Source organism: Engystomops pustulosus, chromosome 3 (assembly GCF_040894005.1).
Source record: "Engystomops pustulosus chromosome 3, aEngPut4.maternal, whole genome shotgun sequence".
NCBI classification, from domain to species: Eukaryota; Metazoa; Chordata; class Amphibia; order Anura; family Leptodactylidae; genus Engystomops; species Engystomops pustulosus.
In genome coordinates this window covers 83,416,202-83,442,269 of record NC_092413.1, presented here as the reverse complement: position 1 = coordinate 83,442,269, position 26,068 = coordinate 83,416,202, and the positions used below count along the sequence as shown (strand labels likewise).

At 37.2% G+C, this 26,068-nt stretch overlaps 1 protein-coding gene across 1 annotated transcript; it reads right to left on the bottom strand.

Annotated features, from left to right (window-relative positions):
* On the bottom strand, positions 1–26,068 carry LOC140121557 (protein unc-93 homolog A-like). The gene is made up of 9 exons (XM_072141274.1): positions 25,966–26,068; positions 23,096–23,237; positions 17,023–17,204; positions 16,631–16,860; positions 15,441–15,569; positions 11,689–11,888; positions 6,823–6,958; positions 4,145–4,276; positions 1–3,064 (listed from the first exon to the last, which is right to left on the bottom strand). Exons 2-9 carry the CDS (start codon positions 23,183–23,185, stop codon positions 2,838–2,840), a joined length of 1,326 nt encoding a protein of 441 aa, XP_071997375.1. The 5' UTR covers positions 23,186–23,237; positions 25,966–26,068; the 3' UTR covers positions 1–2,837.

The following is a 26,068-nucleotide window of genomic DNA, read 5'->3' as shown; positions in this document are numbered from 1 at the left end:
AGATAATGTCAGGACTCTAGGTATTTGCTTAGAGGATGGTTTAAAACAATAAATATTACATTACAAGTGTGGAAATAAATATTGTCACAATTATATGTTTTTGTTTTATTGTTGACTGATTAAAACAGCAGAAGATTTTGCAGTTGCCTATTGCACATTGTCACAAATCGATGGTCTACAAAAAAAGTTAGTCTTACTGTATGGACTAAAGCTATGTACTATATGCAGTAAAAACATCAATGGAGATTTATCAGAAGTTTCTGAAAGCAAAATTTAATTTTCTTACAGCAGTTTATATAATGAAAGATGAGCTCTGATTGGTTGCCATGATAACTTTTGAGAAATCACCCTGCTTTTTGGTGCAAATTTTCCTACAGTTGTTTTGAGCCCAAAAATAGATTTAGCAGGAAGAATAAGTACTTACATTAAAAGTCTTCTGTTTATGCTCAATAGCCAGACAGCATCAAATAATAGACAGATGATTTCAGAGTCTTAGCAAAAAAAATGTAATTCTATTCTGCTTTCTAACAATTGGCAACAATATTTATACAATTCTCAGACATAAAACTTTTAATTGTCACCATTTACATTGCATGTAGTATATGCTATTAATGTAGCTTTATTATTCAGCATTAAAACACATGGATATCAATATCCATTTGCGGGCACAAAGTGCATTATAGTAAGATATTGTACAATTAAAAAAAACTACTAGAACAATAAGAAAGATCATCTAAGATGTGAAATGGTATTAATCAACTCTAAAGCCAATTGTTGAAGAGCAGTGAGTATCTAACAGTAGTTTTACGTTCTAATAAAAAAATACAATGATACATGTTGTCCAATAGATCCCTAGTAGCTTAAGTTCGCCTATGTGGTAAAATAGGAATCTAAATAAATAAATAAATACCTAAATTGTTGGAGGTACAATATAAAGCTTCAGTTGTTATAGAAACAGCAAAAATACATAGAAAAATATTGGTGGAGATTTAACAATGTGTCATATCCAGAATTCTGTTGTAATTTGCGGCTGAAATGCCTTGGGAAAGGGGGGTGAAAACTTAATCTGTACTCCAGAAAATTCAATCCTTAAAGGGGTATTCTCGCCTGGGCATTCACAGTCAATTTAATTGATCTGCCATATATAAACATTTCTGCAATTAGATGTTATTAAAAAAAATTACATAAATGTAATCATATGGTCCCTTATAAACAAGACTGTGTCCTTGCACAGAGAAACAAAAAGTTACTGCAGGAGTTACTGCATGTTCTACAGCCGTCCTGTGGTAATGATTGCTGAATCCTGGTGGTCAGGCAGGGCTCAATAGCGCATGTCTGGCCACCGCTCTCAGAGTGTGGGGTGGTCTTATCCAAGGAAGCTATCTTGTTTCTACATTTATGCGAAATTATTTATTCTTAGTGTTCAGATTGATACGGATGTAGTGATACCAAATATTTTTTGTGTTTTATATACTTTAACTTATTCCACACTTGGGCTTGAACAACCGTTTGTCCGTTTGCTTGTTCAAGCCCTAACACTGCAATACACTAGTATTACAGAGTAATGTAAGTAACTGAGCATGCTCAGTTAGTTACAGTGGGGTCCTGCCTGGAGACAGAACCCTTCGTCAAGAGAACAAGGCGGAGAACCCTGGAGACGGACTCCGGGGCTCCAACATTATAGATCGGATTCCCCATTAATCTCACTGGGAGGGTCAGATCCATGGGGGATACACTTAGACGCCATGTAAGGGGTAAAACACCTGGGATCAGAGTTTTTTCAATCCCGGGTGTTAGTCTGGGTCTGGGCTGTGATGTCCCAGCCTGACTTCGGCCCTTGCAGGATGTAATTCCCTGCAATCTTGTTCTGACATGCCGTCATAGACAGGCAGCGCTTCAGAAACCATACCATTAAAAACAATGTGGTGGTCATTAAAGGGTTAAATAGACCAATTAATAGCTGGTCTAATGTAGACTTTAAAGTTCTAAACTACTCCTGATACATCACCCGTCATAATTTATCTGGTAGAATAAATCTGTGTAGTCTAACTCTGCACTGGTCTATTGGACACTTTGTGAAGGGGAACCTGTCAGCAGAAATTGACCTAATAAACTATTACCAGTATGGTGTCATGTAGCTGGACACCTTCTAGATAATGTTTCTTTCATGACCCAGCGTGGTGGCAGTATCCAGAAAATCTACTTTAAAGTGAAATGAAAGTTGGTTGTGTAAAGTCAAGGAGGCAGAGCGTTTAACACTAACATTAAAATATCTCTTCCTCAGAAAGTCCCTTTTACTGTAATTGATGGCCCTGCATCCAGAGACATCACTAACCAGATCTCCTGCAGTCAGATGCATCATTTCAATCAGAGAAGAGGAGGCAGCAAACCATGATTGCAGTGTTAGACTCTCCACCTCCTTGACTTTATACAACTAATTTAGAGCTCACTTCAAAGATGATTTTTTTGGATGATGCCACTAGGCTGGTTCCAAAAAAGAAACAAAAACTAGAAGGTGTTACGCTGCTTGCCTACATACTGGTAATGGTTTATTCAGTCAATTGCTGATGACAGGTTCCCTCCTTCATCGTTTTTGCTTTCCTCAGATATTATGGACAGTTATAGGAACTATAACAATGGTAAACTATATGCTTTTGTGGCATATAAAGACCATATAAAGCTTTTGTGCTTTCATAATTACACAAGCAATATAATGACATAGAAAAAAAAGATAATTAATGTAATACTTGGTTGAAAGGATGTAAACATTATGTACAAATAAATCAAGTATTACAAGTGTTTTGAGTATGACTCCATAGTCTTTGCCAAATGCCATGTTAATCCTTAGGTCCTTCTTCACACAATGTATTCCGGTATTCAATATATTCCACAGCTCCATATAGCAAAATTCCTACCACAATAACACACATCAATATGTAGAGTTTAATGTATACACATAAAAATGAGCTGTATCCAAATGCAATGGCAAATCCAAGGGACTCCCAAAGGGAGAAATTGGCAAAGGCTGCTTCTTTATTCTTTTCAAACAATACTCCATATAATGCTGCAAAATAAGGCAAACAATCAGAATCACGAGAATAGTCAAAACAAATCTAAAGTGAGCAAAAAGGTACATGTTAAACAGCAATTTTCCCTCCTTCACTATTATGGAGCCTTATGTGAAGCCAAAATACAGTCAAATAATACAAGTACACAACCCATTGGGGGTCATTTACTAACGGCCCGATTCGCGTTTTCCCGACGTGTTACCCGAATATTTCCGATTTGCGCCGCTTGTACATGAATTGCCCCGGGTTTTTGGCGCACGCGATCGGATTGTGGCGCATCGGGGCCGGCATGCGCGCGACAGAAATCGGGGGGCGTGGCCGAACGAAAACCCGACGTATTCGGAAAAACCGCCGCATTTAAAAACCGCAATGTGTCGCTTGGGAAGCGCTCACCTTCACTTGCTATGGGATGGTGCATTCCGGGGCGTTAAGATTATTTTCGGCGCAGCAGCGCCACCTGGTGGACGGCGGAGGAACTACCTTCTTAAATCCCAGCCGGACCCGAATCCTGTGCAGAGAAGGCGCCGCTGGATCGCGAATGGGCCGGGTAAGTAAATCTGCCCCATTGTTTTACTTATTTTTAACTTAAAGAAAAATTACAAATTTGAACTTCTGTGCCATCAAAAGGTTTTAAGTTTTTGTATTCTAAAGGAATAAAGTAAATGCAAATAATTATTTATAAAGGCAAGACAATAAGGGTAATGCCTAAGCGGTTGTCACAAATTGTGATATAGTGTACATTATTATGAATATTTATCAATCTTCCGCCACAACAGATATATCAAGATGTTTGATATTTCTGGCCTGGGACACTTGAAAGGACATTCCTCAGTATTCTCCACTGGAGCATTGTCCATCACAAAAATGCCTGAAAAGATTGTAATCTGCATCAAAAATCCACAGAATACATTTTTATAGACCATGTGGTTAGGATGTGTTTAAATACCAAAGAACCATTTGCCCTGCATGGCTCAATGCTAAACCAAAAGATAAATGGTAAAATATGGTATACATAAAAGTATCAAAATCACCACAATAAATATGTTTAACAGTTGCCCAGGCAAACTATTACTTACAGCTTAGTAGGGTTTGCCATACTGCATCTGAGATCCCCCACAGACCAGACATTACAAAAAACACCGCAAAGTTGCCAGTTGCTGGTTTCCATATTAAGAAGCCAATAATGCAACCAATATTAATAGCCGCCCCTATAAGTAAGAGAAAAGAAAAGATATAATGGATATGGATATAATGTATCAAAGGTAAAAGCACCTAAACCAAATTATCTATGTTAGGTTGGGGAAGTTATCATGACTTGTAGGCCGTGGTTTTCTGCCATGGAGGCTATGAAAAAGTCGCATTTGCTGGTCTCTGGCTTTAAAAATTAATAACCATTTGCTATTATCATACGAAAAAAACACACAGGCAGTATAGCTCTAATCCATATTAAGCCTGCCATGGGCACACACTATACAGTCTTGAAGATAGGATCTCTTTAACAATAGTTAATAGATATTTGGGGGGGGGGGGTCATTTTTGTCTTATATTTTTACCCTTTTTTGGTACATTTTTATATTTGCAGAAAAAAAAATCACAACTCTTTCATCAGCTCAGCTGAGTTCACTTCTACCTTTTTTCTGTGTTGCACCTAATACATATTTAAAATACAGATGTGGACATATGAAAAAAATTCAAGTTACAATTTTTTTCTGCAAAAAACTCCAGTCCCAAGCAGACATAGGCAATAGGATGGTGAATGTAGCACAAGACTTTCAGACATTTTTGTAACTTTTTTTTCACCCTCCAAGACAAACAAGTCCAAAACATGGAAAAAAGACACTCAAAAATGTCCTGACTAGACATAAATGACCCCAAATGTGTACCTTTTATTTGTGGGGGGGGGGGGGGGTAGACCTTCTATTTTCTTAAAACAACCAGAATATACAGTATTTGTACAGTATAAACTTACAAATTTGTGGTACAATGAGTATAATACCAAAAAAACAGATAACTAGAAAGTAAAACGGACTTTGTTTTAAAGGGATATTCCAGGAATCAGCATAATTCATATACAAATAAGTCAGTAAAATATGTAATTAGTTGTTATTTAAAATTTTGCTCCCGTTAGCAGAAAAATGCTGGTGACATAGACTGTAATGAAGAATTAAAATACTACCGGCCCTTTAATCAGTCCGTTAATTTCCTCTGTGCGGTCCGTTGCAGAGCATACACAGGACAGAAGATGGCCGCTGGTCACATGTCCTGCACCTGCCTGGGCAGGTCATGTGATCACCACTAGGTTTGGCTGTAGTCGGTTGGTTGCAGTGCACCCAGTATGGCCAGTGTTTTGGTGATGGCAGTTACACATCATTACTATGGTAACAGAGCAAGAAAACCTGTTAGATCATCACTGGGAGCAGAGCATAAGAGGGAGGAGGAGTTACTGAGAAATAAAGGACCTTGGGACTTGTAGTTCCCAGTGGCAGCCATCTTGGTCATGACTTTAGAGAGGCCATAACATTTTGTGAATCATAAAATCAAACTATTTAAGGTCCATTTTGTGACTAATGACATTAAGTTTTGTTACATTCATTTATTTATAGCATTATGGGTTTTTGTATCAGACGTTCATATTCCTGGAATACCCCTTTAATGATCTTTGCCTGAAAAGTGCTAGGTATCATGCTAACATGACAAGATATAGAGCCCGACACGGAAGAAAACACTTCTAGTGCTAGACACGGTTTTCATCACAGGATAAATCCTGGTGCTAATCTCTTATTTGATTAGGAAGGTATCTTTTTTCATGTGTCCCTCCCCACATGTAGTTGCAACATTTGATTGGAGGATGTGTCTCCAAGCAATAAGATCCCACCTTACCAGATGTAGATTGAACATCTCACTTAGTCTGGTAACCTCAATGAACACAACTTAGTTGGGGCAATGTTCTACATTTACCGGAATTTATATTTACATTTACCGGTATTTATAGTATGACTGTATCATGCGTTGATATATGAGGATGAGTGGCCGTGGCCGAACTTAGCTGAGCTTCCATGCCCCTATAAACAAATGGGCACAGACCAGCAAGACGGAGGTAAACCGGAAGACGGATGAGGCGAGTAGGGCTTTCTGTTTTTAAAACTTACCTTAGCCCACCTGATTTTCAAAACCCCTTTAATCTCTTCCATAACAAAGAGAGTAATAGATACTACAAGTTATGGTGTGAATATATAGCACTACATGAAGTAATAAATATAAAAAATTAAAACATTTTTATATCTATGTAAAATACCCATGTGCAAATTCTGTTCGCTCACAACATAACAATCACTGCTGACAAAAGGCAAAGACACATTGTTTTGTAGTGCATTTGACCAAACTGCTACAGCTCCTTCTTTTGGTTTGAAATATCTAGTATTTTTCACTGGACTGCAGCAAATGCCAGCTTGCGAGAACTCAAGCTCTATGCATACCTTGGTACAGCCTCCCGTTCTCACATGTACTCCCGAAACAGCTACAGACGGGCCAACCTATGTACAGGCTGAACAGCCACTCCCTTTTCCCTATATATTGATCCCCACCTCCAGGGGCAGGGTTCATTGGGAGTCTTTTTCATAATTCTGAGGAAAATCAGAATCATGCAGCACTCAAACAGCAAAATAAATTAATTTAAAAGCCTTAACAAGAGATTTTTTTTATTTTCTGTCTAAGGTTTACAGCATGAAATATCTGGTAGTTAAACATTACTTACCAAGCAAAAACAAAGGAATTCTCCCGGTATATTGAGCAAGCTTTCCAAATATAATTGCGCATATTGAATTTGTAACACCAAAACAAATAATTACGAAGCCCACATATTTCAATCCCAAAATGCAGGTTACATAAGACTGAAAATGAAAAAAAAATATTTTAAACACAAACATATAAGAGAACAAAACATTTAGGGGCACATACACTCACCGGCCACTTTATTAGGTACACCAGTAACGGGTTGGACCCCCTTTTGCCTTCAGAACTGCCTCAATTCTTCGTGGCATAGATTCAACAAGGTGCTGGAAACATTCCTCAGAGATTTTGGTCCATATTGACATGATGGCATCACACAGTTGCCGCAGATTTGTCAGCTGCACATCCATGATGCGAATCTCCCGTTCCACCACATCCCAAAGATGCTCTATTGGATTGAGATCTGGTGACGGTGGAGGCCATTTGAGTACAGTGAACTCATTGTCATGTTCAAGAAACCAGTCTGAGATGATTCCAGCTTTATGACATGGTGCATTATCCTGCTGAAAGTAGCCATCAGATGTTGGGTACATTGTGGTCATAAAGGGATGGACATGGTCAGCAACAATACTCAGGTAGGCTGTGGCGTTGCAACGATGCTCAATTGGTACCAAGGGGCCCAAAGAGTGCCAAGAAAATATTCCCCACACCATGACACCACCACCACCAGCCTGAACCGTTGATACAAGGCAGAATGGATCCATGCTTTCATGTTGTTGACGCCAAATTCTGACCCTACCATCAGAATGTCGCAGCAGAAATCGAGACTCATCAGACCAGGCAACGTTTTTCCAATCTTCTACTGTCCAATTTCGATGAGCTTGTGCAAATTGTAGCCTCAGTTTCCTGTTCTTAGCTGAAAGGAGTGGCACCCGGTGTGGTCTTCTGCTGCTGTACCCCATCTGCCTCAAAGTTCAACGTACTGTGCGTTCAGAGATGCTCTTCTGCCTACCTTGGTTGTAACGGGTGGCGATTTGAGTCACTGTTGCCTTTCTATCAGCTCGAACCAGTCTGCCCATTCTCCTCTGACCTCTGGCATCAACAAGGCATTTCCGCTCACTAGATGTTTTTTCTTTTTCGGACCGTTCTCTGTAAACCCTAGAGATGGTTGTGCGTGAAAATCCCAGTAGATCAGCAGTTTCTGAAGTACTCAGACCAGCCCTTCTGGCACCAACAACCATGCCATGTTCAAAGGCACTCAAATCACCTTTCTTCCCCATACTGATGCTCGGTTTGAACTGCAGGAGATTGTCTTGACCATGTCTACATGCCTAAATGCACTGAGTTGCCGCCATGTGATTGGCTGATTAGAAATTAAGTGTTAATGAGCAGTTGGACAGGTGTACCTAATAAAGTGGCCGGGGAGTGTATATTATTCTATCTCTGCCAGTCCCCCTTCAGAGAAAGTATGTACACAGCCTCATCGCTTGTGTTTAAAGAAAATCTACCATTTGATTTCATGCATTATGAACCAAACATACCTTGAGAATGCTGTATCTACACTTTCTCCATGAGCTGCTCCTTACTCTTCCCCTTCCCTCCTCTTTACTCTTCCCCTTTAAATAGTCACTAACTTTTAGACAAAATTTTCATCAATCAATAGTAGGAGAGATCTTTAAGGTAACAGCTCATTTTCACCTTTAGGACACAGCACGATTTTTCAAATCTGAATTGAAGTTACAACTTTTGATTTTTTTTTTTAAATTAGCAATTTTCTGATATCTAAATGTTATGCTCATCATCCAGTTAGTCTAACAGCCCATATTGGGTGCTAAGTAACCTTAACTCAATTGATTCAATTTTAGAGGACAAATTTTTAAAACTGCAACCCCCCCCCCCAAACTATTCAAAGCAGCCTTTGGTAAGCTTGTTAACCCCTTAACGCTGAAGCCACTTTTCACCTTCCTGACACGGCCCATTTTTTTCAAATCTGCCCTGTGTCACTGTAAGTGGTTATAACTTCGGAACGCTTTAACATATCCAAGTGATTTTAAAATTGTTTTCTCGTGACACTTTGTACTTCATGCTAGTTGAAAAATTTTGGTGGTATGTTTTGAATTTATTTATGAGAAAATCAGATATTTGGTGAAAATTTGGAAAAATTCTTGATTTTCGAACTTCAAAATGTTCTACTTTTTCCATACATAGTCATAACCACAAAAATACTTAATAACTAACATTCACCGAATGTCTTCTTTATGTGGATATGGTTTTTATGCATACTCTTATTTTTGTAGGATGTTATGGGCCTTTGAATGTTAGGTGCGATTTTTTCACATTTTCATAAAAAACGCAAAATCCTGCTATTGAGGGACCTGCTCAGGTTTCAAATCACTTTGAGAGATTTAAATAAAAGTAAAACCCCATAAATTACCCCATTATAGAAACTACACCCCTCAACGTACGTTAAACAACTTTTATGAAGTTTGTTAACCCTTTAATTGTTTTACAGGGCTTAAAACAAAATCAGATGCAATGTTGAAAGTTAAATTTTTTTGGCTAAATGTGTTTTTCAAAAAATGTACAAATTTTCAGTGGATAAAATACCAAAACACTCCACAAAATTTGATAACAAATCTCTCCCGCATATAACAATACCCCATATGTGGTGGTAACCTGCTGTATGGGCACACGCCAGGGCATCAAAGAGAAGCTGCGCCATTCAGAGCAGATTATGCATTGTCACTTTTTATTGGCTATACAATCTTTATTTTTTGGGCAATTTTGACATATAAGGGCTTATTTTTTGCGACATGAGATGCACTTTACAAATACTTCATTTTAGTTGGTCATTATCTTATTGATGAGATTTTATTAACTCTTGAATGTATGGGTGAAAAGAAAATTGTCCATTTTGGTTTACTTTCTTTTTGTATTTTTTGGGGTTCGTACACCATACACTAAAAATACTACATTATCTTTATTCTACAGATCACTACGATTAAGGTGATACCTGATTTATGTAGTTTTTCATTTATTTTTACAATTTTACTGGATAAAAACTAATATAGAGGAAATCTCATTTGTTTTTGCATCGCCATCTTTTCAGAGATATAACTTTAATATTTTTTGGTTGACAGAGCTAGTTTAGGGCTTATTTTTTTTACATGTTGAGTTGTTCTTTTCAGTAGTACCATTTTGGCGTACATAACTTTTTTTTATCACTTTTTAGAACATTTTTGTGCAGAGATTTTATGAAAAATGTACATTTTTGGCTCGTTTTTCAGGTTTTGTTTTTACGGCGTTCACCGAGCAGGTCCAATAATGTTTTTGAGTTATTTTACAGATTGTTACGGACGCGACAAAACCAAATATGTGGGTTTTTTTGGCGATTTTGTGTTTTTCTCACTTTATTGCATGTGTATAGGGAATATGTGTGTTTAGGGGACTTTAACTTTATTTAATTAATTCTTTTTATAAAAAAATGATTTTATTTAATGTTTTTAACTTTTTTTATTTACTTTTACAGGTAAGCTTGAACAAGCGATCCACTGATCGCTTGTTCAAGCTCTTCTTCACATTACACACTGAGCCTGCTGCGCATGCCCAGTATGTTACAGCCGGGTCCTGTTAGAAGGCATGGACCCGGCTCCCGGAAGGAGGATCGCGCAGCCCCCTGGCAGTCCCGCGGCTGCGATCGGAACAGCGGACCCCCCCTGTAAGCGCCGCGGGGGGGTTCTGATTCACTTTAAATGCCCCTAACACCCGCGATCAGAGACAACATATAGCCGACACCCGCAGCTTCTGGCCCCGGCTCCCCTATAAGCATATAACAACAATTAAAACAAAATGGAGGTTTTATTTGGAATTTTTAAATTTTGACAAAATGATTATTTAGTCCTAAAATGTACATCTTAATGCAGGATAAAATAATAAAAACAAATCTTGGATATTGTTGCGCAGCTTAATCCAGAGTTGTATCCCACATGTATAAACTACCTTAGGGGCCCACAGTGAGAAACACAGAACAGAAGGAGCAACATTGAACTTTTAGAGGGCAGATTTTGATGATGTTGTTTTCGTGTGCCATTACGCAATTGAAACGTACCTGAGGCACCAGAACAGTGACACCCCCCTCCATAAATGATCCTACTTTGGAAACTACACCATCCAGAGAATTGATATTGAGCTTTTTACAACAACAGTTGTTTTACAGAAAGTATTGACATTGGTTTGTGCAAGTGAAAATCTTTTTTTTTTTTTTTTAAACTGCTTTGGCCCCTAAATTTTTATCTTTAGAAGGGTTTAAAGAAGAAAATGCAACCCGTAGTTTGTTACCCAGTTTCTCTAGAATGCAGTTACATCCCACACATGGTCACAAACTGCTGTTTGGGTGCACAATGCAGTTCGGAAGGGAAGGAGCACCTAGTGGTGGATTTTGCTGGAACAGATTTCAGCTGCTATGTCCCAGTTGCTCAACCCCTAAGATAGTAGGTAAAAAAAAACAGATAGTAGGTTTTAAAAACTAGACCCCTCAAGGATTATAGTCACACTATATTTGTGGAGCAATACACCAAAGTTTAACCTTTATTAGCTATTTTTGTGGAGGGGTGCAAAAACAATAGATTCTGTAATTGATTTTTAAGCTTTGTTTGTGTTTTATACACCAAATAGCATAGATAACATGTTACTTTTTTATGTTTGACTGAAACGGTTGGTGCACACCTCCCAAGCAGTGCAGGAGGCGCCAAGATAAAGAAACTGGTGTACCTTTTTTGATTAATGCGGCGTACTTTGCACACTCCACAGGCAAACAGTTTGCACTACTTTTAATAAATGTGGGCCATTATTTATGAAATTAAATAAATATAATTAAAAAATGCATGTATACCTTAGTAAAATCACTGGCAATGAAGCCTTGTTCAAAACCACTGAACATAGTAAGTGGAATAAGAAGACACTGACGCTTGTCACGAAGATGCTTAAATGCTGCTAGAAGCGTTGAGCCACAGTTTATATCTTTTTCATCTCTGTCTCCTTGTATTTGATCCAAAAATATGATTATTAATAGGACAGCTAACACTCCACATCCTTAGAAGAGAACAAAAGTCATTCAGTGAATCAAAATTGCATTTTGTATACATTTCAAGATTCTGGGAAAATATGCAAATATGTTTTCCAGTATGGGATAAGGAAAACACACCTCTTTTAGCTACTTGTAAGGCAGCTCCCTTGACATCAAGCATTACCTTCAGGAGGCGTAATGACATGATGCAGGATTAAGTCCAGACCAGTATATCTATTCCAGAAGGAACAATTCCCAACTATAGACAGCACTGTTTCAACCTGGTTGGTTCTCTTCAGCTTAGGGAGCTGGTTTGTCTAAGTGAGAGGCTGTTGACTGGGGTAGTAAGAGTTCTCCTTAAATAGACTGCCAAAATAGCCCCCCTTGTAGGCGTGTGGAGACTTAAAGATACCTAACCAGGTTCAACAGCACTGTCTACAGTTGTGAATCAGTTCCTCCTGAATAGATGTACTGGTTTGGACTTAATCCCACATCATGTCATTAAGCTTCCTATAGATTCTACATGTGGAGACTGCTAGTTTAGTGGTTTAAATTATCTCCCCAGAAATATTACTTATGTGTTAAAAATAGGGAACTTTGTAGTTAACATTAGAAAATCCTGACTGTCACCTGCTCATCTAAAGTTGTGCACTGTTCAGGTGAAAGAATAGGGGGGGGGAGCTCATATTAAACCTGCATCTGATTGGCTGAGGCTGTGCTGTCAGCCAACAAAAAGATGGGTCAGAAGAATATGAATTTAGATTATTTTGTGTTGTCTTTACTTTTCTCCTGCCAGGTGTGCACCAACAATATTAGATCAATTTTGATTATAAGGAAACAGGGAGAGAGAGGGGAGAAGTGACAGTAAAATATAACTTTTATTAAGTAAGATTAAAATCTGTGTCATGGGTATAAGAATAAAATCTAAACAAAATAGGGAAAGTTCCAGGGGTAGTGTCCCCTACCATGCAGCAAAGAGACCCCTATGATTTGATCTGCATTTATTCCATTAAATTGAGGGATTCATTAGAGGGTAAGCTTCTAATTTTGTTTTATTAAAGCCTTATATTTATAGTTTCATGTCTCATGATATGTACATTTCTGCCTAGCGTCTCTAACACACTCTGTTAGTTTGTCTGTGTCTGTGTCTGCACAGTGAGACCTTTATTATATAGTGAGCTTTGAGTGAAACAATGTTGCATATCACTGTAATTTATCTGCCCATTGTTTATAAACACTTGTTTGTCCAGAGCCGTAGAGCCTAAGCAGATCCTGTTAGCTGCAGCCCCTGTATCTCGTAGAGCAGTGGTGGCGAACCTATGGCACGGGTGCCAGAGGTGGCACTCGGAGCCATTTCTGTGGGCACTCAGACCATCACCCCACGGCAAAGTTCTCCAAACAGGACAAAATCCACTAAATCTTCCTGCAGTCTCAGCCAACTTAAGAGAAGCTGCTCTTAGCACTATTTTAAGGCGACACTTCATTGGCTGTTTGAAACTGCGGGTAAAGTGAGGTGTTGACAGAACTGCAATATCTTTGGAGGTCTTCCTGCTTGACCCACCATTCTTACTCTACAGAGAGACCCTAGAGAGAAGTAGTTTGGGCACTCAGTCTCCAATAGGTTCGCCATCACTGTCATAGAGCACTGATTTGTCAGCTCTATGTATGACAAATGTAATAGTAGGTGTATTCTCGATCCCAAGTTTGGGGGACGGTATACACACACACCTGTGTCACTGCTGTGCAGTTATAGATATATCTTAGAGCTTTATCAGACACAGTACAAGAGGCAATGCTTGCTGTATCTCAGCTCTGTTATAACAGCAATGTCTTATCAGACACAGTATGCGAGGCAATGCCTGCAGTGCCCCGGCTGTGTTATAACAGCAGTGCACTCTCACCCTGTGCTGTCAGCCAACCAGCATTATACATAGTGCCACATACTAAAATATATAAAATATTTATTAATATGCCCTGTCACTAATAGGGGTCCACTGACCCCCATCCTATGATGTGGGAGCAGCTTTAAAACTGCCTTCACCCAACCGCATACAATTACCATGCATGGGTTTCTATGGGAGTGGCAATTCAGTCAGCGCTCCCAGGCCGGATAATTACTGCGCGTGTGCAGAAACTCTTCTCTTGTTTCTTTGGGAGCGACTGATACTTTCAGTGCTTCCCGAGTTGCTGTGTATGCGCGAAAGCTCTGCAGTACTGTCTATGGAGCAGCGCGTAGTTCCGCTGCTCGCATAGACAAATTTCCACGGGCAGCAGGCAGAGGCTTATCAGCGACAGTGCGCGTGCCTACAGAAAAGGCTTTGCATGCCGTCTGTGGCACGCATGCCATAGGTTCACCATCGCTGCTATAGAACATGCTTCATGTCAGGGGAGTTACCTAAAAGAGGCATTGGTTTCCTTATCCCATCCTTGAAAACCTATTTGCATATATTTACAATTACATTAATAACCTGTATTTATATTGTGCCATCTTATACAGTCTATGAGGGTGAAAGAGGTGTAAGAGATTGTATCATGGTCCAGCTATTCTTTATAATGGAACAGAATAAAAAATAAGAATAAAATAAAATAAAGTAATAAAAAAATATTTAATAGATAAAAATGCTGCTGCTTGAACCAGTCATCAGCCATCATTTTGTATCCAGAGTCACAGGTCAATGGAGCTGTTGGTTTTTGGTGTCTTCTGGATAACAGACAGGAGAAGTGCACAGGATGGGTTAGTAGTGAAAGTTGAAGTTTCATGCAGTAAGGAAATGTGATAGGCTTTCCTAAAGAGATGAGTTTTAAGAGTATGTTTGAAGTTTTGGAAGTTGGGTATTAGTCTGATTGGGCATTCTAGAGAATTAGTGCAGCTTGGGAGAAGTCCTGAAGACAGGAGTGATAGCTTGCAATTAAGAAAGAGAATAATCTAAGATCACTGGCAGATCCTCTGATATGCCAGCGATCTTAGATTATTTCTCTAACTCATGGGTTGGGCGATAGACTGAAATCATAAGAGAGGAGAGGTAGGGAGGTGGAGAATTGTGCAGAGCTATGTGGATGAGGGTGATTTAACCCCTTAACTACCTGGCCTTTTTTTTTCATTTCCATTTTTCACTCCCCACTTTCAAAATCTATAACTTTTTTATTTTTTCATGTAGAGAGCTGCCTGATGGCTTGTTTTCTGGGTAGCAGATTGCACTTCATAGTGAGGGTATTGAATATACCATGCCGTGTACTGGGAAGTGAAAAAAAATATTCCAAATGCAGTAAAATTGGTGAAAAAATGCATTTGCACCATTTTCTTGTGGGCTTGGATTTTACAGCTTTCACTGTACGCCCCAAATGACATGTCTACTTTATTCTTTGGGTCGGTGCGATCATGGAGATAACATATTTCATGTATCACTGCACAATGTGTATCACATTCTTCAGTTCTTCACATATCACTTTTTTTTTTGCTTTAACTGGTTCTACTTTTATGTTAATAAACTGAGTTTTAATAAAATGGAATATTATATAATATAATGTAATTTTAATAAAATGTATATTATTTATATGAGTGCTAGATAACCACATACCAGTATATGACCCAAGAAGAATATAGATCACAGTATTAGATGGTCGGCCAGATGTGCTATTTCCAGTCTGCGTTAGCTCAGCAGGGCAGTCACCTGCTCCACATATAGTTTGATTTGGTGCATCCAAACCTGAAAACCAAATAGAAGTTTTATACTTTAATCAGCAGCCTCTGATAAAATGAGCACATCATTTTCTTATATTTTTATATCTAGATTAAGGTTCCCATGTACTTTAACCCCTTTTTTCTATTTTAAGACTTCAATCTAAGAGGAGACTTCATTAAAAAACTATTTTAAGTCCTTCCCTGTACCCATTATAGAAAGAACTGCTCTCCTCTGAAGTCAATAATACTATAGCAATACTAGAAAACTGTCCATAAAGAAAATCTTAATAAAATCCAAGGATATATTTCTGATGTCCCTATGCAATGAAGAAATATGGATATTGCATGGAATGTAATGGACATGGATGGAGTCATTGAAAATATAAAAAGAATAATATAAAAGAAAAAAGCTAATATTTATTAAATAACTAAGTATATGAAAATAAAAAGAAAATGTGAGGTTATTTATCATTAGACCAGCTTCTTAGAACAGTTCTATGTCGGTCATGTTCATTAAAGTTCCCTTAATAAATGTTTTTATGCTCTACTTGTTGCTTGTTTTTTTTTTTTTTTAAGTTGCAAAATGCTCTAAAGGTCACAGCACATACACCAACTGGAGTGACTATGGTGGGAATTTTTTGTACACCAGCGCACAGGTGTATATGATATGATATAGGCAACACAATTAAGAGACCTCTTGACGTAACCATCAGGCGGCCGAATGTTCGCCGATTTGTAGAAAGTACATGGGCACAGTGCAGGAACGCACTGTGCCTGCTTACTCCACCAGTGGCTGCTCTCCTTGCGCATGGAGTTGGCATAGGCGCAAAAGTAATTGCAATTACTTGTATTGACAAATCTCCTCTAATGCAAATTTTTAAAAAAGTCGCAAGTAATTAATCTGGCTTTGCATGGAGTTGCACTAGTAGGGGTTCTGTGTTTACAACAGTAAAGTGAATGGGCAAATACAGCCCTGTGTGACTTTTTATCAGTGAAAGTCACAAAAAAACTGAGAAATAAACCCCAATATGTCATTTGCCTGCTATAATGAAAAATTAATACTGCTGTAGTAACATGTATTTTTACCTGCATTTGGTGTTAAATTAAATACCAAAGAGGAAATTAGATTTCCCCAAACACGGCATGTTTGGCAAATTAAAAAGAATATCCCAAAATACTGGTTCACAACATCTTTTGCTAATTTGCCACAGGTTTCCGCATATTTGTTTCCAGTTATGGTTATATACGTGCTCTTGCTTGCCCACAAGGGTCCGCCTCCTAGTCCAACAAGTACAGAGGATATAATAAGTGTAGGCCTGAAAAAAATCATATATGTTCTGTAAACAGTTCTTTTTGTTTTATAACAAAGTTATTGTATTAGGTCAAAATACTATATCATATTTTTTATATATTGGAATATATGTCTTTTCAGTAATGGACAAAAAAAACGCTCCTTTTATATGTATTTGAATATTTACCAGCTTGGGTAGAAGTTGCAGAGACTGTAGGAGATGAAGCAAATCATAGATGCTACAATAGTCCACTTGCATCCGATTTTCTTGATCAGTAGAGGAGGTAGCAATAGTGAAGAGAGACTGAGAGACACATACATTACACTTAATGAAGCAACACCAAGTCCTTCTATTTTATTCAGACTGCTCTGTGATAGAAGAAAAAGTAAATACAATTAGTAACAAAACCCAAGCCTAAATGTAAATTATTAAAACTCTAGCTGGAGCGCCTTTTAATACAGATGCCACATTGTTATCTGAATACAATGTAACCCATCCACAAATCTCGGCACAGTGCTGCACCATGCCTCATCTCAGTCTACTGCCCTACCTTTGCTCTTCGCTTTTTCAGCAATCTAAGATTATACTCTTCTTTAATCCGAGCCTCCTATTTACGCCCAAGTGACTTCTCCTGTTTCAACGGTGCCCTAAAATGCATTTCTTCAGTCAACCCTTTCACATTCCCTAACCATACTCTTTTACTCTCTTTAACAATTTACAAGACCTGTGAGAGCACTTTTTTAAAAATTTTGCATGCTCAAATTCAGAAAACATAACTTTCTTTTTGATCTGACATTGGAATGAGGCTTTATTTTTTGTGGAAAGAGTTGTATTTTCGAATGGCTTCATTTTTATTGTAAAATAGCATAATGCAAAACTGCTATGTATTAACTGCTAAAATATTTATGTGTTTGATACTACCATATAAAAAAACGAGAAAGAAATAGTTCTTTAGGTTAAAACAATCAAGGAGACACCATACATGTACTGGTTCTTTAATATTTTACTACTTTAACAAATAAATACACCTTTTTGAGGGAAATTTATAGCTTTATGTTTCACCATACTCTTATTTATTATCTTTATTTTTTTTTTTCTAAACATTGATTTAACTTTTTTTTTTACTGTCCCACTAAGAGACTTAGGAGACCTTGGGATACCTTGATCACTGATACAAAACACTGCAGAACTTCTGTACTGCAATGTATTGTATTTCTCAGTTTTACAGTTTACCTATTAGACCCAATCTTGAACTGGGCCTAATAGGCTTTCGTACATTACAATCACAGAAGTTCAGACCTCTGACTATCAAAATCGCATTTCTGGGACCAGGGGGGTGACAGAGGGAACTGCACTGCACAGAGAGATCTCTGAGAAGGACAGATGCAGTTTGGACCAGTACCGTATATACTCGAGTATAAGCCAAGATTTTCTCAAGTATACTCAATTATAAGTCGAGAGAGAAGGCACTCTGCTGGACATTGTATTGTTGAGTAGCGGCTGCATTTCCCACCCTAGGCTTATACTCAATTCAATACATATTCCCAGTTTTTTGTGGTAAAATTTGATACCCATGCTTATACTCGGGTCAGCTTATACTCGAGTATATACAGTATGTGTTTAACAGCTGGTCTCCTGCTGCAGATCGGACTGACACTCTCACAGTGCCAGCTTGATCATAAAGAATATCCTTGGGCTTCAGTTTACCACTAATTATAATAAGCATTCTTAAACTATATTGTCAACCTGTCACACCAACTGCCATTGTTTACCCCTCCCCTTTGTCAACTCTCATCACCTGATGTCATTATATAGTTTATACTGCATATCCATGCACCTAGATTTCTGTGAATTCTGTACATTTAGACAGTGGTAGGTGGTGGTTCACACAGCATTAATTACAGGGGCATAGCAGACATAGCAGCTGCTATGGGACATACAGTGTCAAGGGGCCCTGTCATCTGACTTGGCACAAAAGAATGGAGGATTTGCATAGTATGCATATAACATGTGATGTTTATATGCTGTATATGTGATGTGTACATGCTTTATATGTGTGCATTTGTGCTAGTGTATAAATGAGTGTAGGAGTGTATAAATGTGTGTGTATAAGAAATCTGGGGAGCCTCTCCTAGTTACGCCTCTGATTATTTATTTCTTTTAATCTTTATAAAGAATGGCTGGACAATTGTACAAGCACTTTAAACTTAGGCAAGTCCAGTTTAATTTGACAAAATTAAGAGGAATTTACATTACAAATATACATAAAATATAATCCCTGTGTGAATAGAAAACATATAGCACTTTGTGTGTCCAAAAAGTTTTTGTTTCTTAACACAACAACATAGAAACTATTTATTAATCTTGGCCTCATTACCATTATTACATTATTAAAACTATATTCCTTTATGAATTAAAATAGTTGATACTACTATGAGAAGAGCAAAGATAGCTTATATTTCATAGCGAACAGCATTTCACTCATCAATACAGTATGTAGTCATAAAAATGGTTTTGTTCATTTATGCCGTAATTATAACATGCATAGTAGTTTGTCATCCATTATTTTACTTTGAAGGAAATTGGTGAAAATTAGAAGGGATGAGCCCAACACACCTCTGTGACACAGACTATTTTTACTTTCAAGTAACACTTTCTAAATGACTAAATTGTATCAGTTGTTGCATCCTCCACATTATGTCACTCAGTCTTAATTAATACTGTTGATGCTATGTCTGTGAATTAAGATTTATGATAGGTATTTAGCCGTAGTCATAAATGATACATGGCTGTTATGAATCCTCAGCAACGGATGCATCATTCTGTGTCAAAAAGATGATTGTAAGGAAACAATTGTAAAATAATGGCACCATCATGTTCCCCACACTTTTATGAATTTTAATTCGTAAAACCCCTATTATTTGTATAATAGACCCATGAGCAAGCTGCTTCTAACTGTATGCATGCAGTATGCAGTATACAAACAAGCCAGTGCAATCTTTTTATTATATTTCAAGTCAAAATAGAAACACATTTGGCTTATACTGTATTCTTTTGTTTCGTTTAGTTGGAGAAAAATCAGGATCATATTTCATAGGGATTTTTATTGCCTATTTATAAAGCCTTTTCAAGGGTTTAGCCCACAGATAATACATTTACAAAAAAAGACCTTATTGTTTGGTCTTAATGCAAAATATAGGACAATTTCTGTATTATTTCTTAATACAAAATAAAATGGGTTTTAAGGACACTTTAAATTTTAAAGAGCTAACTGTAGGGTAGTCCATTAGTAGTTCAGTAATGGGACTATGACACCTGGAATCATCCCTGATCCCCTGCACCCCTCAGTGCTGGAACACCAATACCTTAGGAAGTGAGCAGAGAGTAGACTGCTCCCTCCCTTGTATATTGGACGGGATGGCTGAACCTCAAGCGCAGCTCCTATTCACTTAGAGCAGTTCAGCCATACCACCAAAATAGTACAGTCAGAGCTGTCTACTAGGGAGCTCTGTCCCTACTCTATTAATTTCATATTCTATAGCAGTGGTAGCGAACCTATGGCACAGATGCCAGAGGTGGCTCTCAGAGCCATTTCTGTGGGCACTCAGGTCTTCGCCCCAGGATGGAGTTCACCAAACAGGACCAAATCCACCAAATCTTCCTGCTGTCCTAGGCAGCTTAAGAGATGCTGCTCTCTGCGCTATTTTAAAGAAACACTTAATTGGCTGTTTGGAACTGCAGCTAAAATTAGAAGGTGTGAACTGAACTGCATTATCTTTGAAGTCATCCTGCTGAACCTACCATTCTTCCTATACAGAGAGACCCTGTAGAGAAGCTACTATGATAGTCTAAATTTGCCTTCCTTCGTTCAACTGTATTGGTGGCCTCAGGGGGCAAATACGATGCAATTGAAATATGTGGAAGTACAGGTAGCAGTAGGTTACTGCTTAAAATGCCATGTTGGGACTTCACAGTAAATAAGTGGATTTTGGTTGTAGTTTGGGCACTACTTTGAGAAAAAGACTCCATTAAGTGTAATTTATTCAATATATTTTACATAAGGAACATAATAAGTAATTGATCCAAAATGCATTCAATATTTACAGAAGTAGGTTAGTACTCTTCCAAATCATTTCCCTGAAACTCCTAGTTAATTACATAACCATAAGTGACCAAGAGATAAGAACGCAAAGAGATCATTCATTGTTAAAGTTTGCACTTACAATACCCAGGCTATATTTATTTGATGGCCATGGAGGTACTTAACCCCTTAATGAAGAGGGCTCATGGGCTGCATATTGCAGCAAACCCCCACCACTAATAACCGCGGTCAGTGGCTCATTGTAATGAATGTGCTGCAAAAATGCCATATATTGCAATACAGAAGTATTGCAGTATATGGTAGGAGCGATCTGACCATCTAGGGTTAATGTACCCTAGATGGTATAAGATATAGTGTGGAAAAAAAGTAAAAAAAAAGTTTAAAAAATAAAAAAAATTAATAAAATATTAAAAATTCAAATCACCCCCCTTTCCCTAGAACTGATATAAAACATAATAAACAGTAAAAATCACAAACATATTAAGTATCGCCGCATCGCAAAATGCCCGATCTATCAAAATATAAAAACGGTAACGGCCGTCGGTGACCTCCGAGGCGGGAAATGGCGCCCAAATGTCCGAAATGCGACTTTTACACCTTTTTACATCACATAAAAAATGAAATAAAAAATTATCAAAATGTCGCACAGATCTCAGAATGGTAGTAATGAAAACGTCGGCTCATTTCGCAAAAAATGACACCTCGCACATCTCCGTGCACCAAAGTATGAAAAAGTTATTAGCGTCAGAAGATGGGAAAAATTTTTTTTTCTTTTTTGTACACATTCGTTTAATTTTTGAAAATGTATTAAAACACAATAAAACCTATATAAATTTGGTATCACCATGATCGAACCAAACCAAAGAATAAAGCTGAGGTGTTATTTTGAGTGCACAGTCAAAGTCGAAAAAACTGAGCCCACAAGAACGTGCATTTTTAAAAAAAAAATTTCTACATTTGGAATTTTTTTTTCAGCTTCGCAGTACACGGCATGTTAAAAAAAATAACATTACGGGAAAGTAAAATTTGTTACGGACAAAATAAGCCCTCACACAGGTCTGTACACGTAAAAATGAAAAAGTTATGGATTTTTGAAGTTGGAGAATGAGAAATGAGCGGAAAAACCCTGCGTCCTTAAGGGGTTAAACAAGTGGCCTTTCATCCCCTGTGCGACCAAGAGCTTTTGGGACACTGTTTCACTTGTTATTATATTCATGTTAATACAACATAAATTTTGGCTCAATCATTTATTGGGGCACATTTACTTGGAGAGACGGAAACTTCACTAAAAGTGCTTTTTCCGTGTATAATGGGTGTGACACTTTCGTTAAGAACATGCACTAGAAATCATGAATCTGGCGCTTCCCCGCACTGGCCCGACAGAGTTCACCAACTTTTTTGTGGTGCACCTTTAACATAGGGCATGCAACACAATTTGCATGTTAATACGGTGCTCGGTGCAACTCAGTCCTAACGCCCCCTAATTTGTGTTGCAGGGAGGCTAGCGCAAAAGCGGTTGTGTGCGACACAATGGCGGCACAGACACTTCTTAAATACAAAAACCAAGCAGTTTTCATCTGAAATAACGTGCAAAGTTTGTCAGAAATGCGGTGCAAAGCCCATAGTAAATGTGCCCAATTATGTTCTACATGTGGGATACAAGGAATAAATTGCACTTAAAATTGTTAGGCAACAACACAGCAAATTTCTATTTTTACTCTACATTGGATTATGACTTTTGATGCATCAATCATCTGTATACAAATCTATAGCTGTAAGGAATTTTTTGTGGTTGTAGTAGCAGTAACATACAGTTGTGGTTATTTAGTGAATGTTGATCACAACAATGGTAATAAGAATATCTCATTAAAGGTTAGGTTTTAATTTTTCTGTGAAAAAGATTTTAAGTAAAACATACAATGCACCAGTTATTTATTAGTGGGAGTTACAATAGATAATCCCTATCAAAGGACCTTATTCATTTTTTTATTACTTTTCTATGCACAATATGTAGAAAAATATAACTCAAGTAAATGTTTGTGCCATAATAAGTAAAAAAAATGACATTTTATGAATTTGTACCTATACAACATGTTATTCAGCTGCATGTTTTCTTTCATAGCTTTGATTTTTATTTCAGTAAAACTGGTACTTTACCTGCAGAGTCTGAAGTCCCATATAAGCAGTATAAAGAAGTAAGATTCCAAAGGACAGAACAAGAATGTTTTTGAGATTTGAACATTGCATTCTGTAGCCTCTATTTTTTGCAGGTTCTGATATATTGTTGGCCTTGTAAGTGCTAAAAGGAACCATTAAAAGTTACTCAAATTTCAGATGAATTCACTTTGTAGCATGTGATTACTTTACAATTTCATTGACATGTACGAATAAAACTGTATAGCCAGAAAAAGCATAAAATGTACTTTATATTTTACCCTTCTATTGTTTCATTTGAGTTTATTTAATAAAATGATGTCCCATTCTTTTTCATGTCCTATAAATAAGGCTAAGGCTCTTTTTTTCTGATTAAGGCTATGTGCACATGAACGGTCATTTTGGGCATGCGCTAGCTGTTTTAATGGCCAGCACATGGCCACATGTATATTAATTGGCTTGAACACATGTCTACAGTTTCAATGGCCATGTGTATGAGCTGACTACACAGGCAGCAAAATATAGAGTAGGTCCTACTCCTGCCTGTGTTCACGGCTTGGTCCTCTAACTGGTTATGGCCATCCCTCTTCTTTTGTCATCGGTGTGTTTCCTATAGTTACCGTGGTCTTTTCAACTAATTTGAGTTTTTCGCAACAAATACAAATATTGGTATTAGCATGGCTGATATTAGATACAAATATATTGCATTACATTGATACCTTTTTAACTTGTGATAATATATTTAAATTAGCATGGTAGTTACCCTGGTTTTGATCTAGAGAGTCCCTGGACCTTGGACCCTGGGTACTTTTTGGTTTGGATACGACTCTAGCCCCCAAGGGAGTGACCCCATCACATTCCTCTTCTATTCTCCCTTACTCTATCATATATCATTATTTATATGATTTTTTATTCAGATTATTTGTATTACATTTTATACTTTTTTGTCACATAAGGCATGCACAAACTGAAAACAAAAATTACACAGACATCATATATCTATATTTTTTACTATAAATATAAAACATACTATATTTTTTCTCTTGCGTTGTTCTTCTTAAGTTTGTGTACTGTTAAGTGACTAGTCTACCAGTTAATGAATCTAATAATAATGAAAGAGTAGATAGGACCGATGCTTGTTGGAAACCTGTGATTCATATTTATGCCCCACACTTTTAAACTCTTCTTTAGGAAGGTGATGTCCTTCTATATTCTGGAGGATTCAGAATTACACGGAAAAAGAACTTTCAGCGTTGCATGTGAAAAACCTAAGGTGTAACAGAGGCTGAAAAGAGTTAAGCTGGCTTTTCCCTTCCTATCTTGTTTAACGTCGTTTTTTCCCTTCTATGACTATTTAAAGTAAATTTGTAAACATTTTTCAAATATCTATACATGCATACTACTGAGCCACTTAGAAAATAAAAGGACATTGTTGTTATTATATCAGCATCTTGGGTAACAGGTTCATGGCAGTTTGTGGCCATAAATCCTCATAAGATGAAACCATCAATTAAGCTGGTCTTTTTATGCAATTTCTACACCTTTCGAAGCATAAAAAACTTGTTTTGTTATAGTTTCTTTATTGAAGACTTTAATTTAGAAAGAGAAATCTAATATTTAAATTGTAAAATTTAATATTCTCAGAGGAACAAATTAGTCACTTGACAATGGTGTAAGTATTAACACCGCCAGAATTACAATAGACTTAAGAGCTATGGAGGATCTGATGAGTATTCACTTTTAGGCACCATTAAGTCTCATTAAACATTTCATTAAACAGTTTAAACCTGTCATTTAAGTTGAGCTAAGTATTCAGAAGCTTTATAGCTCTGCACAATAAGCTGTTTTGGCGTAGCCACCAAGCCTACTAATTGCTTTTTTTCACTGAATTACATAAGCAACTTATTTTACATTTTGACATCAAAGATTATGTATGTGTAATATTACATGTCACACAGTGACAGAATATAAACACATAAGGCTGACCAACATTCATAGCTATAGTGCTAGGTAAAGTCAGAGATATTGCTAGACTATCATGTGTATAGAGTGTACTTATGATCTAGACCACCCCTATAGATCCTGCTGAAGCCCTTTACTAGCTCAGTCTAGTGAGCATAATATAATAGTTCAAAAATATATGTATGATTATTATATTTACATTGCCATCAGCTGTTTATAAAATTGTGTGAAAAAGTCCTTAATCAGTGAAAATAGTGGGTCAATTTCAATTCCATTGCATATCATATAATGGCATAAAGAGTAAATTAGTTAGTTTTGTGCATTGCCATTGAACCTTGCATGGAATCCCACTTGGCACGTTAGTAGAGTTGGACATGGCAAATTTCTAAGTAAATTGAACTCTACTGGGTCACAAAGTATATTGGTCACAAACATAATTGGGTACACAAATTTGGTCATCATATGAATTGGAATATAGCTTGAATGATAACAAGTCTCTGATGGTCATCACACAACCTAACACAGGTCTCTGGTTGGCAAACAGCTTTGTGGTTTCATTAGTCTCAGATGAAAACAAACTTTAGAAATTAAAACTCACTGATTGACACACATATTTATTAAGGAGTTAACTAAAGACTCACTCCACCACAACTCTTTCTAATGTCTGCTGGCTGCAGCCCACTTATCCTCTTATAAGATACTCTTATAGTCTGCTGTAAACCTTTGGAGCAAAATAGAAAGAAATATATAATAACATCAAAACTAAATTTATTGGTCTCAAAAGAATATAAAAAGTTAAAGGAATAAATAATATCATTAGTCATAAATAAGATTTACAATAAAATAAATTAAAATAGTATCATCAATATTCTGTACTAAATGTTCAGAATGATGTAAATAAAAAAACTCACTTTTACAAGATTGCTCCTGAGAGGTTTCTTGGTTGGAGTATTGCAGGTTAAATAATATGCATTGCTTTGTGACACACTGGGTCAGTTCTGCATGATAAAAGCA